Source organism: Neopsephotus bourkii, unplaced genomic scaffold (assembly GCF_033783945.1).
Source record: "Neopsephotus bourkii isolate Nb327-2 ecotype Australia unplaced genomic scaffold, CSIRO-AGI_Nbou_v1 NB_250, whole genome shotgun sequence".
In the NCBI taxonomy this organism is placed as follows: Eukaryota; Metazoa; Chordata; class Aves; order Psittaciformes; family Psittacidae; genus Neopsephotus; species Neopsephotus bourkii.
Window position 1 is genome coordinate 1,599,107 of NW_026900760.1, and position 20,396 is coordinate 1,619,502.

The window sequence follows — 20,396 nt, forward strand, 5'->3', positions numbered from 1 at the left end:
AGTTCAATTACAGCTGCTGTCTACCTTAACACAAGATTATTACTGTAAAGCAAAACTACTAGACAATTTCAGCAACTGGAGCCAGAATTAAGCTCTGAGAGCTGAGCCAGAATTAAGCTCTCACAACTCTGAGAGCACCCTCTGCTGGCCAGTGCACCCAAGCGCAGCGCTAGGTACCCCTGATTCCCCCCGAGCTAAAAAATCTGGCAGCTGCTTTCCAGAGAAGTATGGTTATAACATTTAGAAATGGACTAACTGCTGATCCAGCCAAAGGCCAAGCAAAACCATGATGGTAAATCCTTAATTTACAAGTACCATTTCTCCTACTTACCTGGACTTTGCTCTCAGAGTGTAAAAAGCACAAAGTTTTGATACAGACTTCAGTTCTTAAGGAGAGATGTCAGTTTTGCTGTCTACATTGCATTTAAAGTGTTATTAATAGCATTCAACACTATCATAACACAACTATTTCCAAGACAAATATAAAACCATTATATATTCAGCTGCCTTATTCAGACTTGTTTTGGAAAATAAGTAAGTATTTAAGCTGAACTACGACTGTAACAGTTTAAGTGATGGAGAAATGCTGCCAAAATGGTGCATAGTCATTTCCACTGACTTCACTGGGACTATTTCCATATGTAAATTTCTGAAGTATACTTAATCATTTAGACTGTCAGGACCAAAATTTAGAGGCACTTGAGGTCATAATGAGATAGAGAAAGAAGTCAGAAGTTACAGCTATACCATTGTTTCCCTATAGTTATCTGGAATGAAAGAATTGAGTAATACTGAACACAAATCTTAGCTAGGCTTTATTACATAATTCAAGCTGATCTGTGCTCTGCACTAGGATTTCAACTCTAATAAAGTCCAGAGCCCATAAGGCTCAAGATAAAAATACAGAAATCTACTTTGATCATAAGAGCATAAGGAAGAAAACTCCTCATATGCATAGTTTTGATTACAACAGATTTTTCACAATCAAATCATTTTTCAATGTTACAGTTATGTTCAAAGTTACAGTGAAGGCAATAACCCACTAATACAAAATGCAACATAAGCCAAAGTGAAACTATTGCTTCAGTTGTGCTTACCGCTCAGGTGACTCCTCAAAAATGCTGTGACATTCTGTGTTCTCAAGCATGAGACTTCGGCTGAGATTCTGTACTCCTGGGTAGTGGAAATTAGCAAAGGAGTGTGACATTGGAGAAGTTTTGGTCCCAAGGTCTGTGACTCGCTTATCATGACTTGTTAATCCACATGACAGCCCGTCTAAGGCAGGGTTTAAGGAACGGGTCATGTAAGCATCTGCTGACTGAGGCCGTCTCATTGGGGATGATGGGTACGGAGAAAGTTTGCTGATAAGAGGTGTCAGAAGATCAGCATAGGCAGCTTTTGTAGGCTTGAGGAGTTTATCAACATGAATATTAAGCATCTTCTGTTCAAAAGCACAAGAAAAAACAGTTGCTGGCAGATTCTGCAGCCATGATAATAAGCTAAGGTCCAAGTCATCACACCCATTACCACACAAGAGATCAATGCCCAGCAACACTTCACTTTCTGTGATTTCTTCTCCTGTTGCTTTACTCTGACAGAATTCCACACAACATTCATAAAGCAATCCCTTCATTACAAGCTGAAATAAACGATTGTTACTTGCTTTGAAACCAGCCTCACTCAGTTTCCTATCAGCAGGAATAAACTCTGCCACCATGATGCAGGCTTCTTCAAAGCAGTGAACTCGTGCTGTGCTGGGATTCCAGTCCTTGAATTCTGCGTGGTTGGTCAAGCGAGGCAGGGTCAGTAGCAAGCAGAGTTTACTGTAGTCTTCCTTAGAGGGACAATATTCTTCCAACGCATGTAGGCACTGTACAGCCTCTCGCATTGTAAATTCCAGCTACAGAAACATTAACAGAGTAGTTTGTAGTACACATTACAATAAAACAGCTGCAGAAGAAGCTGTAGCAGAAATTCTCCCCTATCATTCCCTTATTACTGTTTATATTTTAATTAAAACAGCAGAATGAGTCTGGAATTGCTGATGCAAATGTTACAACACAGACAAATTTCAGAGTACTTTAACTTCCCACCCAGTCCCATTTTCTTCATGTCACTACAGGTTTGATAGGCTTGAAATGGTAAACCTGTACTTAAACACATTCAATTATTCTGTAGTACAAAAAGTTACTTCCATTCTCAAAGCCAACTGACTTATTTTCCCATTCCCTCTTTTTTTTTTATTTCTATAGAAAGCTATTGGAATGAGTTATAAATGGCTTCTAGACTTGTCTATTTTCCAGTGATTAGCAACTCTGAGTTGGCTTTTATATTGAGATTTTCTATTCCTCAATCAAAACAATGTTAAAAAAGTTGAAAAAGTTCTTAGATGATAAGACCTGCAAAATGAAGAGAAGGCTTTCAAGTACAAAGCTTGTTGACAGCTAAAAGCCAAGACTGTGGAACTTGGTACATGGAACTTGGCAATTTTAGTTACAAAGATTTAAAAAATTAATAAAACTCCCACTTTTCATCCACAACATGCCAACAGATTTGGTAACATTCAAAACAAAAAAAAAAAGGACATAAATCTGAATTTCCCCTCCCCTCTGCTGCTATCTAGTAACAGGACGCAGATTAAGTGATTAGAATACACATTCCCTTTACAACTACAAAGCCAGACTTACTTTCAGCTTTCTCTGCTCCATCAAGAGAAAACCCTGAAGTACAATATATGTGTAATGGGACAGAATTACAAGCAACTGAGTTTGGAAAATTAAATCAATTGTCTTAAGACTACTGAAATTCTTATTTTCTATTTAATAAATTTTCTGACAGAAATTTGGTATTAATCTACTACCAACATACATGAAAAACTACTTTCGCAATCTGCACATCTTCTTTGCCAACTTGAGTTGACATCTCTTTCCACATTGAAAACCTAAGTTCCTAACTCCTGCTGATTGCACATCTAATTGAATCAGCTCTTTGTGAACCCATCTGTTCCCTCCAAATGAACAGTTGTGTCCTTTCTCTCTAAAAGCAATAGAAATTAAGTTTAAGATGAATTCTAACTGAAATTTTTCACCACTTGTAACAATACATTTCTGTGATTCTGAGGTTTCCTTCAGAATACTTTTGAAAAAAGAACCCTGTACTTCAGCATAATGGCCTAAAAGACATGTGAGGATCAGGACCACAAACAAACACAGTGTATGCTGCTAAGTTTGAAGTAACTCTTGTATATACAATTGTATTTGAGAGCTGAGAACCACATTCATTTCCAAAGGATATAAATTTTTTTCCCCATTGTTCATAAAACCATTTGCTAACAGCGAAAATGTATGTATTCAGAGCTAGGAGCTTCTGCTGTGCCTTTAACCGCAATCTCCCAAGAGGTTTCCTTACAACAAAAATCCCAAACAAGAGAATTCTTACATGCTGAGGCTCATCTTCTGCTGACATCGCATTGTTTACACATAAGGCTTCCAAAAACTTCTGCTTCATTATGATGTAACGAAATCTGCCAGTAAGAAATGAGATATATACACCTTGATCCAGTAGCTGAACATTCTTTTAGAGACAAGCAGGGTATTTTACAGCATATTTTTGAGTTAGGCACAGAAATCGCAGTGACAATTAATTCTCATCTCAAATTCTAACAAACTGGCAACCACAAAATTATATCTTAATAGAAAATGCGTTCTTCAATGATAGCTTTCAGAAATATTAAAATATTAGAAGGCTAATAAAAAAGTATAGTAATCATACTAATTTCTTCAAAAGAAATATGGCAGACAGTAAACTATAAAAAGACACTAAAACATGCACCACACCCCTGAAGTGTATGGAAAATGAAAACTTGCTACAGATTGTATGCACATACTTTCTGTAAGTTTAAAAGCACATGTACACGCTGGAGGAACTGTAGAGATTAGAAAAACTCCATAAACTAAGGTGAAAGTTTTATAGCTACTGGTTTCATCCACCAAAATAATAAAAAAATTTTTCTCTGACACATATTCTATTTTACCTTTTCTTGTCGAATTTCTCCATACATTCAAGAGGCTGAATAAATTGAAGAACCTCATCCCACTGACCATCAAGAATCAACTGCCTGTTAAAAGAAAGAGTCACTTCTTCAGTTTTACTGGACAAGGACACCCTTCTTTCCAAGTAGCTCATTTAAATACACAGCAGTCATTTAAATACACAACAGATGATCAACCTGCTCTGAAAAGTTAATGCTTTGCACAGATGCCAAGATGACTGTCTGATGGGACTACTAATAACAACAAAATCCACACCCTCTCTCAGTATTCTGTATTAATTACTGCATACTGGAAGAACAAATATTAGTTACTCTTAAAGGCACATCAGAAAGGACAAAATGCTCCTGTGTGTCCTGCTTCACCTGTAGTTCTAAATAAAAAAATAAATAAATAAAAAAAATCAATCTTACAAGGAAGAGTATGAGTAAATAACACTGCTTCAATGAATACATCTTGAAGAATGAAAGCAGACTTGAAAGTGATTTTTAATTGCATGAATAGTGCTGGGCCTATTTTATAAAGGGATGGGGTGGGGTGAGAAACACACAGCTCTCAGATTAAGAACAGAAGAGCAACAACTTGGCAGGAAATATGCCAGCACAAGAACTCCAGCTCCAAGACCAGCAGGCTAGACTGTACAGGTGGATTAGTTCAATTTCTTCATACCCCACATCACACAGTTCTCTATAAAAGGCCCAGGCCTACAAGGAAGGGGTGATTTTATTGCAAGATGTATATTCTAACTAAGGCAGAATCAAACAAGCAAATAGGATTAATAACTTCAACTGAAATCTAATTTCATTCCAATATCCATAATTTTAATCAAAAGTGAAGCCAGGTGAGAAATCCTGTTCAGTGATTAATTTTTAATATCTTAAGAACAACTGAGTAATTATTTTCTCATGCTTCCACAAAGTTCTTTGGCACAAAACATAGAACAGCAGTGCTAAAGAAACCCTAGTGTGCATCTACAGCAACTCCTTTTAATAATTTCAAGGGCAATAACCCAAATGGTAAATTGCATCAACTCTCATGCCTTGCTGATAACAGAGAACTCCTTCATATTGTTAAATTTAAAAGAAATCTCCATATTACTTTGAAATGCAGATAATATTTTTTGGGGAAAATCTCTGTAAGCCACTCCACTCATTCTAGATCTTAGCACTAGAATATTCTAAAAATATTTTATTTTAGGAGTTAATAACCTGCACATTCAGTTCCATGTGATATGGTAAGCAGATAGTATCAGATCACTGACACCAACAGATCTTGCTCTCCCATCCTATTCCTGCTCATGAGCTTTCTCTCACTTTGCACTGGAACTTTTTTAGACCCATCTCACTTTAATTCATTACTGTGCCAGAAAACAACCAAGTTACAATAAACTAACAAGCAAACAAACAAATCTATGTCAACCCATGTTGAGGATGCCTAGTCTATTACTTCAAGTGGCTCTAAGAAGCATGTCATTAACTTCAAAGCTGACATTTGATGCAGGGCTGGGCCAAAGAATTGTGATCAGGAAGAAGCAGAATAAGATCAGGGAATAACACCTCCTGTTTAGTGGCATGGGGCTGCCCACAGAATCACAGTCCCAATCTACATTTTCATATACATGGTATTGAAGCACTAGAGAAAGAAGTCTTACCTTAGAAAAAGCATGTCATCTGAAAACAAGCCATTAATGACCCCACTTTCTTTCTCAAGTGCCAGCATGCTGATATGAAGTTTCCTTGAGTTCAGAAAATCTAGTATTAGTTTTATTATTTCAGCTTCTTTAACATTCACTGTTTCTTCAGCCGTCATGATGGCAGCCTAAATTGGAAGAGAGAATTTTAGCTATGTTCAGTATCTTTTTTTTATGCTTGGCTAAGAAATGTTGGCTAGTAAAAACCAACCAACCAAACGGTTTTATAGGACAGAGTACCACCATATTACAAAAATTAAACAGACAAGATTGGGAAATTTATTTTAAGAGTTTAATTATGAAGCCACAATTAAAATTTAACAATGTATCTGCATATATTTTTATTTGTCCTACACATAACATGCCACCAGATAAATATACTAGAAATCAATCCTCCTGCGGCATGAGTATATTATTATTACCAAGTATGCAGTATGTAAAATTTTCCTTTCTGAAATGCAAACAGCAAAGTTCAAAGAGCATAAAAATAAGCCAGTTACTTTGTCATCTAGAGAGCTTGCATATAAACTTAAAAGTTTCTAACAAATACAGAAAACACAGCGCACTAAAAATGCGGTCTCTCCCTTCCCATTTTTTGAAGTAGTGTATGACAATTAAAGCAGAGATTTTCTTCCCTCATAAGAAGGAAGAATGAAAGGAAGGAATAACCTAGCTCTGTCTAAACACTTCATGAAGAATCTGAAGCTGCAAACCCAAGGTGGCCTAAGCCAGCTTGAGCACTGACTGCCAAGAGTCCCATTCACTCACCTGACTCCAGCTGCCTGTTCTGGCCCTTCCTCAGCACTCCTCACTTGAGTTGTTGGCTCAGCCTTCCCACCAGCTCACATGCTGAAGTGGCTCAATGGTCTAATGAGCTCTCCAGCCAGCAGAAGGGAAAACCAGGAAGATGCAGCTGGGAGAGTGACAGGACAAGGCTCTGGCTATTGGCAGCTTGTTAAAGCTCCCATGGATACAACATCCAAGCTCCTTTGCAATACAGTTCCTCCAAGGATATGAGAGTTTCAGCATGTGGTTCTCTTAGGAAACATGAAATGAATTTTATTTCTGGCTAAGCCTTAAGTCTGACTTAAAGTAGAAGCTGTTCAGCTTTTAAAATCTTTTTAACCTTTTTTTATTTTTTATACCTTAAAAACCTTTAAACCTAAAAACCTTTACAGCTGTAGCTCCTAAGTTGATCTGCTGAAAACTATCTGGGGATGTGCAGAAAAAAATCTGTAATACAGCCAAGTCACACAGCATTGCCTCATCAGAGTGCTTCAGAAAAAGCTAGCAGCTACAAGAGTGCAATTTCACGTAAGGAGGAGTTCAGTTTAAGCCCAAGTTACTGCAGAAAGCGGCAGTCCCTCTTCTCACCTCTGCACTCAGCCATACGTCCTACTTCATGGCACCCCACACAGAACTGTGTAGCTGGCCAGATCACCTCCGTGATCCAGGCACAAGTTATCACTGTGGACGCCAGGGAACTAACACTGACAGAAGGAACTGACAGAGCTTTGTCTTCTGGCAGCAGCCACATCTTAACCTGACTGAAACTGATTATGAAAACGCACCAAAGAACAGAAAAGAAGCCACAATCAGTGATGAACCATCAATAACCCAAGGAACAAGGAGAGATCATAACAGTGATCAGAAAAATTAATGGAGATAAGCATACAGAGAAAGATGTCCGCAGCAGTAATGACCCCAGCTGATCTCCTTTTTAATTCCAAGGGGGAAATGGATGCACTACTTAATTCCTTCACATAACCATTTAATTATGCAGAAATCTGGCAACTACAACACCCAAAGACAGACAAGTGTGGATAATGCAGCTCCCAAGACAAAAATGAAGAAATGATGCAGACTCCAGAAACCTCAGCTTTGGCAAACTACAGTCCATAAGCTAGTTATCTATCTCGTATTAGCAAACATGCACAGAAAGTGGTAATCAGAAATCAAAGAACAGATATAAGAAGTTTGAATAATCTAAGTAAGCCACTCATAAATTATTAACAACAAATTAGTTATTTACTGAAGAGCAGAAGAGAAATACTGTAGTGAAGCTTCTCACTGACATCATAAACCAGTGCTAATGAATTTCAAGTGATACAAAAAATTAGGCATTAATAACAGGAGTTTGTATTAATCATCTATATCCCCAAGTTCTCCCATCTTCCTCACAGTTGTATGCCTACTTTTTTCCAAGTAAGGCTTTGCCAGAACATTTGACCAGGAAAGCATTTGATTATAGCAGCATAGTTTATTTTGGGACAAGGGAGACCTAATTGTGCCAGATGGAATGCCCTTACTTCTCTTGGAAAATGGCTGGGCTCAGTTCTCATTTCAGGCACTGAACACAGCCATCACCAAGCACTGTGATAGGTCTCACGCAGGACACCCCAGAGACCACAAACCCACTCTCAGCTAGTAAAGTCAGAAATTAAAATCTGGCTTGCAGAAAGCTGTGCTGCAGGAAAGAAAGCAGACAGACACATAAGTGCCAAGCCAGAATTTGTGTAAAGATGCCTTTTCCTTATGTTTTAGCACTGTTTCAACTTCCCTTTCAGCAACTGGATATGGACTTTTTCTTTCAGAGAAAAATTTAACCCTACCTTACATGATGAAGGAAAGGAAAAAAAAAAAAAATCAACACAAATTTAACCAGTGGTTTATAATTAACATCTTAATTCCCAAACTCCCCCTAATGCATTTGCATTTTTCTCCTTTTTTTTTTTTTTTATTTATTTCTGCACTGGTGGGTTTTATGTAAATAAAATAAATTCATTTCCTTGCCAAAGTAAAACTACTAGAAAAGTTCAGACTAAGACTCCCTTTGAAGAAAGGAACTCCAAGCCCAGCTTTCTTTTCAACTGGATCTAGTGAACTCAAGCCTAAATAGGAAGATATTCTACAGTTTCACTATTTTCTTAATAGTAATTATTTATATAATCTATTGATTTTAAAAGAGAGCATAACACTCAGTACTTTGCTTCAGAGTACAACTATATTAAGCAAAAACTAGCACCTGCAAGAAGTTGTCTTCTCCACTGTAGTTTTAAAAGAACAGGTTTGTCCTGAACAAAAAGCCTTTGCCAAGTCTAACAATTTATTTATATTGCTGTCCTGAGTTAGGCTGTAACAGTTATTTTTCCCCTTCCTAGTAGCTGGTGCAGTCCTGTGTTTTGGCTTTAGTCTGAGAACAATGCTGATAACTCACTGGAGTTTTAGTTGTTGCTCAGTAGCACTTACCCTGATCAAGGACTTTCCAGTCTCTCACCCTGTGCCAGTGAGGAGGGGGACAAGAAGTCAGGACATAGCAGAGACAGGACACCTGACCCAAACTAGCCAAGGGTTATTCCACACAATAGCATGTCATGCCCAGTATATAAACTGGGGGGTGTCACCCAGAAGGCCCAGATCACTGCTTAGGTATTGGTCAATGGGTGGTGAGCAACTGTCTTGTCCATTACTTGTGCTTGTTGTTTATTTCCACTTCCTTTTTAGTTTGATTTTCTCTCCCCTTATTTACCTTACCATGAATAGTAATAGTTTTATACTATATTTGAATTATTGGACTGTTCTTATCTCTATGGGGTTTAAATTTTTTCAGTTCTGCTCCCCAACCTGCCCAGAGAGGGGAGAGAAAATGAGGGGTGAACAAGAGGCTGCATGGTTCCAAGTCACTGGCTGGGCTTAAACTATGACAATTGCCCATACAAATTAGGAAAAAGGATGATGGGCCACCCTCCATATTTGATATGGGACTAGTCACAGCACTTTTGCAGGTCTGTCAAGAAAGATGTAATATCCAAACACAGTTTGGATACTGAACTTCAGCAGAGTTAAAGTACACTGATAAGCTCACACATTAACAGTATTATAACTATATTCAGTGTGCATCTGCTATCAGAGCAACACAAACAGCTACAGAAAAACAGTAAATCCTCCAGAGAATATTTTCATGTAGTCAATAGGTTTCTGGCTGATGAGCTCAGACTTCTCTTATAAGCATTGTGCTGTCAAAATAATAAGCAGCAGTGTAACACTATCATAAAATTATAAAAATACACAGGCTTACACATTACCCCTACCAGTTCTTCTGACATTCAGCAATATGCGTATATGTGTATAAATAAAAATAATAATTAAAAAGTAAAGAACAGCAGGGAAACTCAATTATAGAGCTCAAGCTGTATCTTGGTTCATCCCACTATAGTGCTTTCTGCCAGGCCATATGGCACATAACGTCACGATCTGATCAGCTCAAGTACTAATACTCAAGAATGACTGAAGCTCAGCATTAGCTTGTGGTATAGATGAAAGTGAATGAGTATTATAGCATAACATTTCCAGTGCCTTCTATTAACCAGGTTTTGGCTACAATTCTTATCTTACCCAGTCTTTTCAGATTTGTGCTTTTTCGAATCTGTCCTTCTTATTTTTTTCTCCTGTCACTCTCCCTTATCATCTTCCCCTAGTTCTGTATTTAAATTGCTTTTCCTCCTAATAAATCTGCACCAATAAAAAAAGGCACTTCACAAACCCTGGCACAAGTTTTGTCTACACCTTCAGCAGACAACATGTCGTTTAAACAAGCTCTTTGTAACACAGGCTGCCTACTCCTAAATTTTCCAGAGAGAGGTTTCACCCTTGCTCTGTTCTTACTCATGCTCTCAGAACATGCCAACAACAAGAACCCTCTCATGGTGTTGTAAGCATAGCAAGCAGTATTTAAAAAAAGAATAGTTATGTACAGAAATACACTAATCTAGAAAAATCTTTATGAAGTTTAAGTGTCAAAAAAATACTGGCTAACCAGTCTCTCTTTAGATTACATCTCTTAAAAGAAATTTAAAACGTATAGGCATTAATATACTAGAAGGCTGAAGTAACATTTAATGTTCTGGACATACAAGTAAATAGGGAATTCTAAAGTAAGTGTTATTCCTACATTATTTATTATTTGAAATACATCACTCATACAATACACATTCACAGAGCAGGGCAAGGAATATAAAACCTCTTATTACTCAGAAACAAAATAACATATTAGAATTCAAATCTGGAGTATCATACTGACAGCAGTGATATGTTTAAAGGGAGAAGCAATTCCTAATTAGAAGTCTTGGTTCACTGACTTCAGTGACAGCTGCAATGCATATCCATAAACTCAGCATCTCGGTGAGCTATGTCACAGAAAAACCAAACGTGAAGAAAAAAATACATACCTAAAAAGCTGGCTGTTTTACTTAAAGTTATTTTACCTTTTAATCCATCCCACAGTCACTTACATATGGATCTTGGGCCTGGCTAAAAACTACTCTTGAGTTCTGGGTACACAGACCCCATGAGGGACTCAGGGCCCAGTGAGTTCTTAGTGGCATTTTCTCATGTGTCCTCAATCACCTTCCAGCTATTCCACTCCAAAAGAATATGAAAAACACCCAAACAAGCCTATAGGCCATTTATTTTCTGTTACAACTGTTTTCCAAACAGTGAGTACAACTCACTGACACCCACTTCACCCCAAAAGAGGACAATTCATTATTTCAAATGAACTACATTAAGGCCTTAATAGAAAACCTTCACCAAAGTTTGCACAGCTGAACTCTCTGAAACCTTTTTCTACTCTACCATACAGCAACTAAGTGCCCTCTTACCAGCCTTTTCTTCCTCACACAGGTTTTTCACTAGCTTGCCCTCTAGTAACCCTTTTTTTTTTTTACCCTGCTTAGATCAGCTGTTGCTTTAGATACACCACAGCAACCCTTATCTCACTATGCTTTGGAAGTGACTCTTTGCCTTCATCAATCCCAGCTACAACATGCACACTCTTTTTCCACACCTTTCTGCACCACGAATGCCAAAAAGGTGACATTAAATTATTCAATACTTCCATATTAAAGTATAATGCAGTAAAATGAAAAACCCAAACAAGTTACAGACTAGCAATAAGTACATTTCTGCTTAAAAAAGAACACCAAACCCAACGTTTGCTCCAGTCTTTTTTTTTCCTTTTCACGTGCAATTCCAGAGGAAATCTAGCTCTTATAGAGAAAAGGCTCGGAGCAGCCGCACTGTTTAATTACACAGCGCCGAGCCCGAATTAGCATGTGGGGAATGTCAGCTCGGCACCGGCAGGGCCGCAGCAGAGCCGACGGCACTCTGAAGCGGCCCCGCTGCCAGGGCATACCCCGCGCGCGGCCCGGGGGAGGGGCGCCGCCAAGCACCGAGCCGGCCACCGCGGCCCACCGGCCCGACCCACCCGCGGGTACCACAACAAAGAGACGGCGGCTGTCGGGCGTCGCCGGCAAGCAGCGGCGATGCTCCCCCCGGCCGCGGGCCCATTAGCATGGCCCTCCCCGTACGCCGGAGACGGGGCGCGGCTCCTCGACAAGGCAGCCCCGCGGTCCATGGGGCGCCGGGCAGCGGGCACCTCACGGCACTACGGACGCAGACCCGGACATACCGGGCCCGGGCTCCCCGTCCTCCGTCCCGCCCCCCGACACTCACCTGAGGGACCCAGCGGGCCGTTCGCGCAGCACCAACGGGGCGTGAGGGGAAAGATGGCGGCAGGCCTCGCTGCAGGGCGGGCCCGGCCCAGTGTCGAGGCTTCACTCCGGTTCTGCTCCGCGCTGCGGCTGCCACCCGCCCTCACCGCGGACTGCCGGCGGCGCGACACCGCACCGCAAGAACCTCCCCGCGCCGCACCCGGGCGGGGTGCCCGCGCCGCTGCCTGACTGGAAGGCGACTGGGGCGGGCGGGGCCGCGCCGGCTGGGCGTTGCCGCGCCCGAGGGCGGGTGGGTAGGAGGGACAGATGGTGGCGGTCGCCGCGTTGAGGCTGGTGGGTTAGCTTTGTTAGCGGCGGGGCGAACCCCGAGGCCGAGGTAACCACGGGAGGGGGAGCAGCTGTCAGCCCGGGCTCAGCGGAGTCCTCTCGCGAAACTCCGCGGCGGCTCCGGGTCTGTCCAGGGGGAGCGGCCCATCGCGCCTTCGCCCGTCGCGTTCCCAGGGAACGGCTGTCTAACGGGGAGTGCGGCTCTGGGAATAACTTAAAACCACTCCCCTCCTCTCCGGGCGGGTGTCCCGGGCTCCTCATGCAGCCCCGGCCCTTCAAAAGGCCCCTTCAGGCGCTCGGCTCTCAGCTCTGCCCGCCGAGCCGCAAGGGTATCGAGCCCACTGTTACCGCCCGAGCGCCTCCCGGGTATCTAAAGCCACATAACACACACAGAGCAGGTGCACCGTTCCTCCGTTGGATGTGGGTTGCCGTCAAGCTCTGCCACAACCGTGTTTCCTTCTCTCGTGCGGCGGAGGCTTACGGCTCGTTGGCAACAGCTTTAGTGCGTGAGGGGCGGCCACATTTCGGGCCAGCCGAGGGGGTTTGTGGTGGTTCTGCTGTCTACTGCTTGGAAAAGAACACATTCTTCACAGAAATCATATGTATGCATATGGTGCATATATTATGAAGATATCTGTACGTGTAAGTTGTCATTTGGTTGGATTGTATGCGTTTTTTGTAAGTCAAATTTATGGCATCTAAGAATTATGTTGAACAGCTAATATGCTCAGTGTTTACATACAGCTATGAGATACTAAAAATCGTATTAGAGCTCTAGTACACTTGGGCAAACTCCCTGTGTGTATGCTACAGCACACTGGCAGGCCCTGGCAACATGAAGATGTGACAAATCACTGACAAAGGACGTAGCAAAGACCAAATTTTATGTTTTATTATTTTTTTTATTATGATACAGAGGTATGTCCTAGCTGAAGGCGGTCCAGTGGGGAATGCAGCCTGGCTGCACAGCAGTGACTCTGCCAGGGTCAGGGAATGCTGCAACACTCAAGTTGCAGCAGAGCAGTATGTATAACTTTGCTGAATGTACACTTGGGTAAGACAAATCAATTGTAAATCAGGTTTAATCTACAAAACACTAGGTGAACACACATATGCTTTTAAATTTAATCTTGATTTCACAGTAATGTTATGGTGGTTTACCTTTCTTTTGTACAACAGCTTGGTTTTCAGTGAAGGTCCTGAGATGAAATCTGTTTCCTGTTATGAATTTCAGGCCCTTCACAAGGAAGTAGCAAATTCCTATAGGCTGGAAGAGATTTCAGGAACCAAGTATCCAGCCTCAGGAAGAGGAATGGAAGTACAAGTAGCATCTTGGTGCACAGTACTACTCTTTAGTGAGGGTACATTGAGGCATCCTGTTGGAAAAGGGCAGATGAAAGACCTTGTTCTTTGCTAGTTCCTAACTTTAGCCAGGCATGGAAATATGTCCTTGGGATGGTCTCCGCTTGTTTTGAACTCCCTAGTCATTGTTGCAAAGCAGGTAACTCTCATGAATAGCAAAGCTGATGGGTGTGGGTTTTAGAGAGCTTGAAAATCAGGATTAAGAGAGGAATTCTGCATTGCCTACTGACAAGACAGAGCACTGCAGTCTGCAGGCTGACCTTGGCATGCTTGAGGAAGTAAGACAGGCATTGTGTGACCTTTTTACAGCTGTTGCAGGTGGCTGCAGACCCTGTCAGCAGAGCTGTATATGTTCTTAGAACTGCTCTCTAGTGCTAATTTGGCCTAAGATCTGACAGCGGAGTCCAGCAAAGCATCTTTGTATTGTCATCATAAAAATGGGCCAAGCCTCTGATCTGTAGCCATTGTAACAGAGCCATTCAAGTCTTTACATTTTATGCTATGTTCTAATGGTTTTATGAAAAGGTTAAAAAAAAGGAAATGTTTAAAACTTTACTTCTGGAAACAGTTTTCACTCATTTCAAGAAAGGATTTCTAGAACTTTGGGGTGACAATTCAGCAAAATTCTTGCATAAACTATAGCAGAATTGTTTACGTCAGCATCACAGCTCAGTTTCAGGTAGTTCAGAGAAGAAAAACACTGAGCCAAAGTGTAATCTGGCTTCGGGTAATTTAAATAATTGCAGACTTGTGGGGCCTTGCCAGGTCTTGTAATGTAGACATTTAGATCAGTGATGATGTAGAAAGAGTAAGAGCTGCCTTGACGGAAAGCTTCATATTAGCTTTGAGTCCTTCTGCAAAGCTGCATTAAGAGATTAACACTGACATAAAAATGCCCATAGACGCTACTTTGTATGTTTCCATAAAGTTCCATACCATTACCTGAAAATTTAAACACATTTTATGTGAAAAGAAATTCTTTCAGTGCTTTGCTTAACAAATGTGTCACTGAATAATGACTTACTCCTAAGTATTATAGACATCCAGCTTTTTGTAATTGTTGAGTTAGAGCCTGAAGAAAGTTTTAAATAACATTTTTCAGTGGAATGCTTAAGTCTCTTGAGGTTTTTGTCCTTTCTTGAAATCCCAGTTATCAGCTTTTCAGATCAGAGGCAGTTCTGTCTGGCATCCAGCAGGATTACCCTTGAATTCAGAAATTTGAAAAAAAGGCTGGCATTAAGCATTCCATTTCCCAAGGAGTTTGTACTGAGCTTTTAAACGTCTGTGTTGTGTATCACTTCCCTGCCTCTTACGAAGACCGTAATTCCAAGTGTGAAGTGGACAAGGTAGCTGATTTTCTGTCTTCCTAGAAGGAATTAAGCTAGTGTAACTTCCCTACTGTTATCTCTTTGCTGTGGTTGTCTAAATAAAGGGTATTTCTTTTCACATGTGTGGAAGCAAGTAAGTCTGCAAGTGTATGTGCGTTTATATGTATTCATACACAAACACAATTCATACCTTTTTTTCCTAAATGGAATAGTTCACTTTTAAAAACAAAGTACTTATAAATGCACAAAGATGCTGTGCATGTTAAAAATACTTTTTTTTTTTTTTCCTGCCATGGAGAACTGAAATAAGATAATTTATGGGTTTTTTTAAATGGTTTTTAATTAATTAGGAAATGTACAAGCAGATGTAAGGGGCTGTGGCTGTCAAGACAGATCTTTATAGCCTAAATTCTTCAAAGGACGTAATCAGTTCATTAAATTACTAACAAGGCAGCAAAGAAAGCTAATTTGCTGTTTGAAAAGATAGATACACTTAAAGGTTTTGCCCTTATAAAGCCCTGTTTTTATTAATCTATTAAAGAAGAAACATCCACACTTGATCAATACAACTGGATTTGAGAATTAAAGCCATTTTCTACATCACCTCTGAGTGTGCTTGATCCAAAAGCTTAGGTTCTGAGCGTAACCAAGATGATTATCATGCAGTTGGTGATAGAAGATACCTGCTATCCTCTCTGGATCCCACAGCAGTACAGATGTTGATTCACAAATTCTATACAAATTCAGACACATGGTAGTCATAGTCTGTCAAATTAACCAGGTGTGCTCTGAAGTTTCTCAACTGTGGTGTTACTGGTGGAAGGATGAAGAAAATGAAATTGGTTCTAAAGCCTGTAAGTACAAAGGCTGGGCTTAGATGAAAATTTTGAGCTGGACTCACCAGGGAGTGAGTGAGCTTTACTGGGTGCAACTGGGTGTTTGTGTTCCAACATAATTCCTTGCTTGTGGCAGCCTGTTTGTGATGCTGTACAGGAACTGACTGAGCTGGCTGAATAATACCCAGTTTTAGGGAGAAGAGGGAAGGCTATTCATGTTCATCCACATTAATTTTCAGTTCAGCAGTAAAAGCCGTACTATCACATCTCCTGCATTCTTGAAGCTGCCCTTTGAATAGCTCTGAAATTTAGAGATTCTTTACCTGCGTAAGTTAGTCCAACCATTCAGCCTGCCTGTTGACAATGCAGTGATGTCATGTTCCCTTTCAGCAACTCCTTGCTCTTGCTCTGCAACCCAGGAGGACAACACAAAACCCCCAAAAAGGCATGACAGACTAGAAAAAATTGTTAATTAACAGATCTGGAAGAGAGACCATATTTTTGATACTATTTCTGTTCAAGATTGTACCACTAACAAGTACAAGTTAAGGCTCCAGTTCATCTTGAAAACCTTCCCATCTGAAGCAATCACTGTTACCAACCAGTAAGTTTTCTGTGGTTTTGGAACAGTGGAAGTGAACTGGAATACTGGAACTTATCAGCTGACTTACAGTTGTGAAACTCAGTTCTGAAGAGAACAGGTTAACAACATGCTGTCCTCAAGAAAGAGATGAAGCAACTAATTCTTCAATGGTCTCCCCCGATAACATCTGAAAGCTAAACTGTCTGTGAAAGAAAGACAATGGGGAATGAAAGGAGAAATGAAAATGGTACAGATTTCCTACAAGTTCTATGTTGCTGAAATGTGAGAAGAAAAAAGATCTAAATATTAATTTAATGTGAACTATTTATAGTTTCAGTTTATATTTAGATGTAAGCAAGAAAACAAAAAATGTAGTTTTGGTGCCATGCTTTTATTTAAATGAAAGGAAAAAACTACACTGTACCACATAAGTAGCAATGACAATATTTTACAGCACAGCATTTGAAAAAATATGGAAGCTATGCTCCATAGAAGTGGACAAGTAAGCACACAATACACTGTACATTTTTCAACAGTGCCCATTAAATCATAATTAAATAAGCTGAATTTGGCTTTAAACAGCCAAATAATAAAAACTAACAGTCATACTAACAAAAAAAAAAAAAGAAAAAAAGATTTCAGTAGCTATTATGACTGTTAGAATATGAAATTTTGCTCCAAAAACTAAGACAAGAGTTTGGCAATTCAGTCGTAGCAACAATAATAATACCCCTGATGAAAGCACCAGTGTGTTCTGAAAAGGTCAGTGATAAATACTGGCCTTTATGGAAAGCTTTTTTTTTTCTTTTTTTTTTTTTTTTTTCTTTTTTTTAAACATGATCCCAACCAAAGATCCACTGGAATTAGAAAAGTTGCAGGCTTAAAAAGGAAAAGTGTATCTAGCTTTACTTTTCCTGTGGTAAGTAAAACTTTATACTGCGAGCAATGAAATTTTCAACTGCATTATTCACATTCTACTTTTTGACATTGCACAAATCTTTAACCTGTTGACAAATGTAAATTTCATGATACATTCAGGTATATTTAAAATTACTCAGAGAATACTCCTGTCATTTAAGCTCACTTTGATTAGATTGAAGCATGTGTCTTTGTGGTGTTGCAAATCTTCAGTTAAATCAAGAGTACAGGTTTTAGAAATAAAAAGCCTCCAATGATAAAACTTCTTTTGAAGTTGTTCACTGCACGTGTTTCACTTAATTCCAACCTCCTAGTCTCTTGAATCACTGTATATTGTACACAGTTTCATACTTTTATTCAGGATGTTCCTACTTAGTGTTTGTAGCAACTGTCTAACAGGCAGAATGTGCAAACCCTCTTCCCCCCTTTTTAATAATATTTATATCCTATATACATGATCTGTATACACTTGAAATATAAGAGTTACATATCCTGGTGATATACATGCAAACAGTAGGAATTCGCTAACCACAAATAGTTTTGAGCCACATACATATTAAACATGTATTTTAAAGTGTTTTTCTTTTTTTTACAGTTTTAACAAATATACATAAATATAAGAACATAAATTACAGTAAAACTGACAGCATTTTTGAGAAAATGTTGATAATCAGATGCATTGATGCCTAAGGCCTTATAATAATTTAAAAAAAGTACTGTTCTAACCTGCTTAATGACATCTCATTCCTGTGCATCTTTTGTAGAAGTAGATGAGTACATCATTGTAGTGAGGCAGTTTCTCTCAAAGCAGTTTAATGAGAGAAATACGGACATAGTTTTAGCATCCTCATGAAACAGAATGGACTACGTACTTACAGCACAATACTGTCTTATGTTAATGTAGTTGTCACAACACTGAAACAGAACAGAATCACAAATCATTCAAGTCTTTTCCTGAGAATGAGATTTTTTCCCCCAACAAATCCTCTGGTGTACACTGTGTACTTTATGAAAACAGCCACAGATTTAAGGGAGGCTTCAAGTTTGTAGTTTCTTTTTGTTTTTTTCTTTTCCTCCCAGAACAGTGCTATGTTAAAAGAAAATTATAAGAGAAACAAACACTGAGATGGAGTAGTGATCTATAAAATAATCAAATACTGTTTTGAAATAAAATGCAGCCCTTGGTAAATAATACTGAAGTATGCCTAGAATTTGGTTTTGTAGTTCGCCATATTATACATTACTGAAACGTCATTTAGGCTTTTTTTGCCACATGTATTTAAAATCGCTCAGTGTCACAAGACAATCGGCTATTAGATCGTGTCAAGAGAACAATTTACTAGGACGTACTGAAAATTCTTATCAGATGTACTTGTCTGAGCTGGTGGGTCTGAAGGCAGGAAGAACAGACAGTGGCCTGGACAATAAAATCAATGGGAATAAGATAAGTGACTTCTGAAAGATCTGTGACTTAGTGAATTCTGTGATTCTTCTGAATATTTTTAGTGTTCTGTCAGGCAAACATCAGGGACATAACTCACAAGTTCCCATTCCTTCCCTGGAGAAGCAGTACCTGACCATGTGCTCGCTCTTTATCTGGAAGAATGCAGAACAAAGCACATTTGCTTCAACTGTTTTAGAGGCCCACCAAATTTTTTACTTTACATTTTAATGCTATTGTGAACACACACATGGTCAGTCATTACATCTCAGATGGCAACTTACAGAAACAGGAATAACTGCATCACCGAACTATACCCTGAGTTGTTAAATAATTTATTTGAAGGAAGCTTCAAGCAGTTCAAAGGTTTTTCCTTTACTGTTTAGTCTATGAGCAAATCAGTATTATTTAATTGAAACAGAATTGTAAATACTAAGGGGGATGAATCTTGATTTTGTTACAACATACAATAAGGATATTGCAGAACAGACCCATTCAGCTGTTCTTCGGTGATACACAACTTCTCATTTAGTCTTTACTGTAAGCTTGTATGCAAAGTTCAATGGTACTGAGAATATTAAGAAGTATTCTTTTAGTGAAAGAGAAAATATTTCAAGACAAGCACAAATACAAACATATAAGGCAACAGATGTAAAAAAAATGTAGTCTGAGTCACTAAAGAGGAACATTCAGTGCTTCAGTGTTTCTAATCAAAATACAGAGCAAATATACTCTGTATTAGCACATACGAATCTCCACACAAGTCAAACATTTCTGTAATCACCTAAGCGATTATCTTCTGCACTCCTAAACACTGTGTTTACATTCCAGTTGGACATGATAATAGAACTTGGGTGTCCAGTTTAAGTTCTAAGAGTCTTGTTGGCAACTAGAAATCTATTTCCTATAGGCAGTAAAGATGAAGTGCAAGTTTATCATAAATGTCTTACGGAAATTTTTTCCCATTTACTATGCCTTGGTGGGTAGAAGTTTCTTAGGAGTTACTGGTCTCTTGGTTTGCCACAAATGGCTGTGAATGGTAATTGCATCAACACTGGCAGACAAAGTTTTAGCAGGTATGTGGCTAAATTGCTTCCTGTCAGAGTTGTATTTATACAGTCCCTCTATCATTTTCTTTGTGATAGATTTGGGACCTATTCCTGTTAATTTATTGATTTCTTCAGTATCAGGGCAGTATGTATAGAGAGATCTGAACTGGCAGCCTGAATCCCGGAACAAGATTAAGAAGTTATTGGCATCGGATTTTTCCATTTCCTTTAAAAGAAAGAAAGAAAAAGATTCACAAAATGAATTTTGCATCGTCATTACAAAACAACCACAATCATTGGA

General features: G+C 39.4%; 2 protein-coding genes across 7 annotated transcripts in view; both read right to left on the reverse strand.

Annotated features, from left to right (window-relative positions):
- WDR47 (WD repeat domain 47) overlaps positions 1-12,444 on the reverse strand; it is a 28,768-nt gene extending 16,324 nt beyond the window's left edge. For 2 of the 3 annotated variants that reach the window (XM_061346000.1, XM_061345998.1), the window contains exons 1-5: positions 12,253-12,443; positions 5,701-5,867; positions 4,034-4,117; positions 3,439-3,523; positions 1,098-1,900 (exon numbers count right to left, since the gene is read on the reverse strand). In XM_061346000.1, the coding sequence (XP_061201984.1) occupies positions 1,098-1,900; positions 3,439-3,523; positions 4,034-4,117; positions 5,701-5,858 (1,130 nt within the window). In that variant the 5' untranslated portion in view covers positions 5,859-5,867; positions 12,253-12,443. Of the gene's footprint in view, positions 1-1,097; positions 1,901-3,438; positions 3,524-4,033; positions 4,118-5,700; positions 5,868-6,507; positions 6,743-12,252 lie in introns of all 3 variants that reach the window. The other variant, XM_061345999.1, reaches the window with a different exon arrangement.
- Positions 12,445-17,059: 4,615 nt separating this feature from the next.
- Positions 17,060-20,396, reverse strand: part of CAMSAP2 (calmodulin regulated spectrin associated protein family member 2) — an 85,675-nt gene continuing 82,338 nt past the window's right edge. For all 4 annotated transcript variants that reach the window (XM_061346004.1, XM_061346003.1, XM_061346002.1 and 1 more), the window contains one exon: positions 17,060-20,321. In XM_061346004.1, coding sequence (XP_061201988.1) covers positions 20,016-20,321 — 306 coding nt within the window. In that variant the 3' untranslated portion in view covers positions 17,060-20,015. The remainder of the gene's footprint in view (positions 20,322-20,396) is intronic.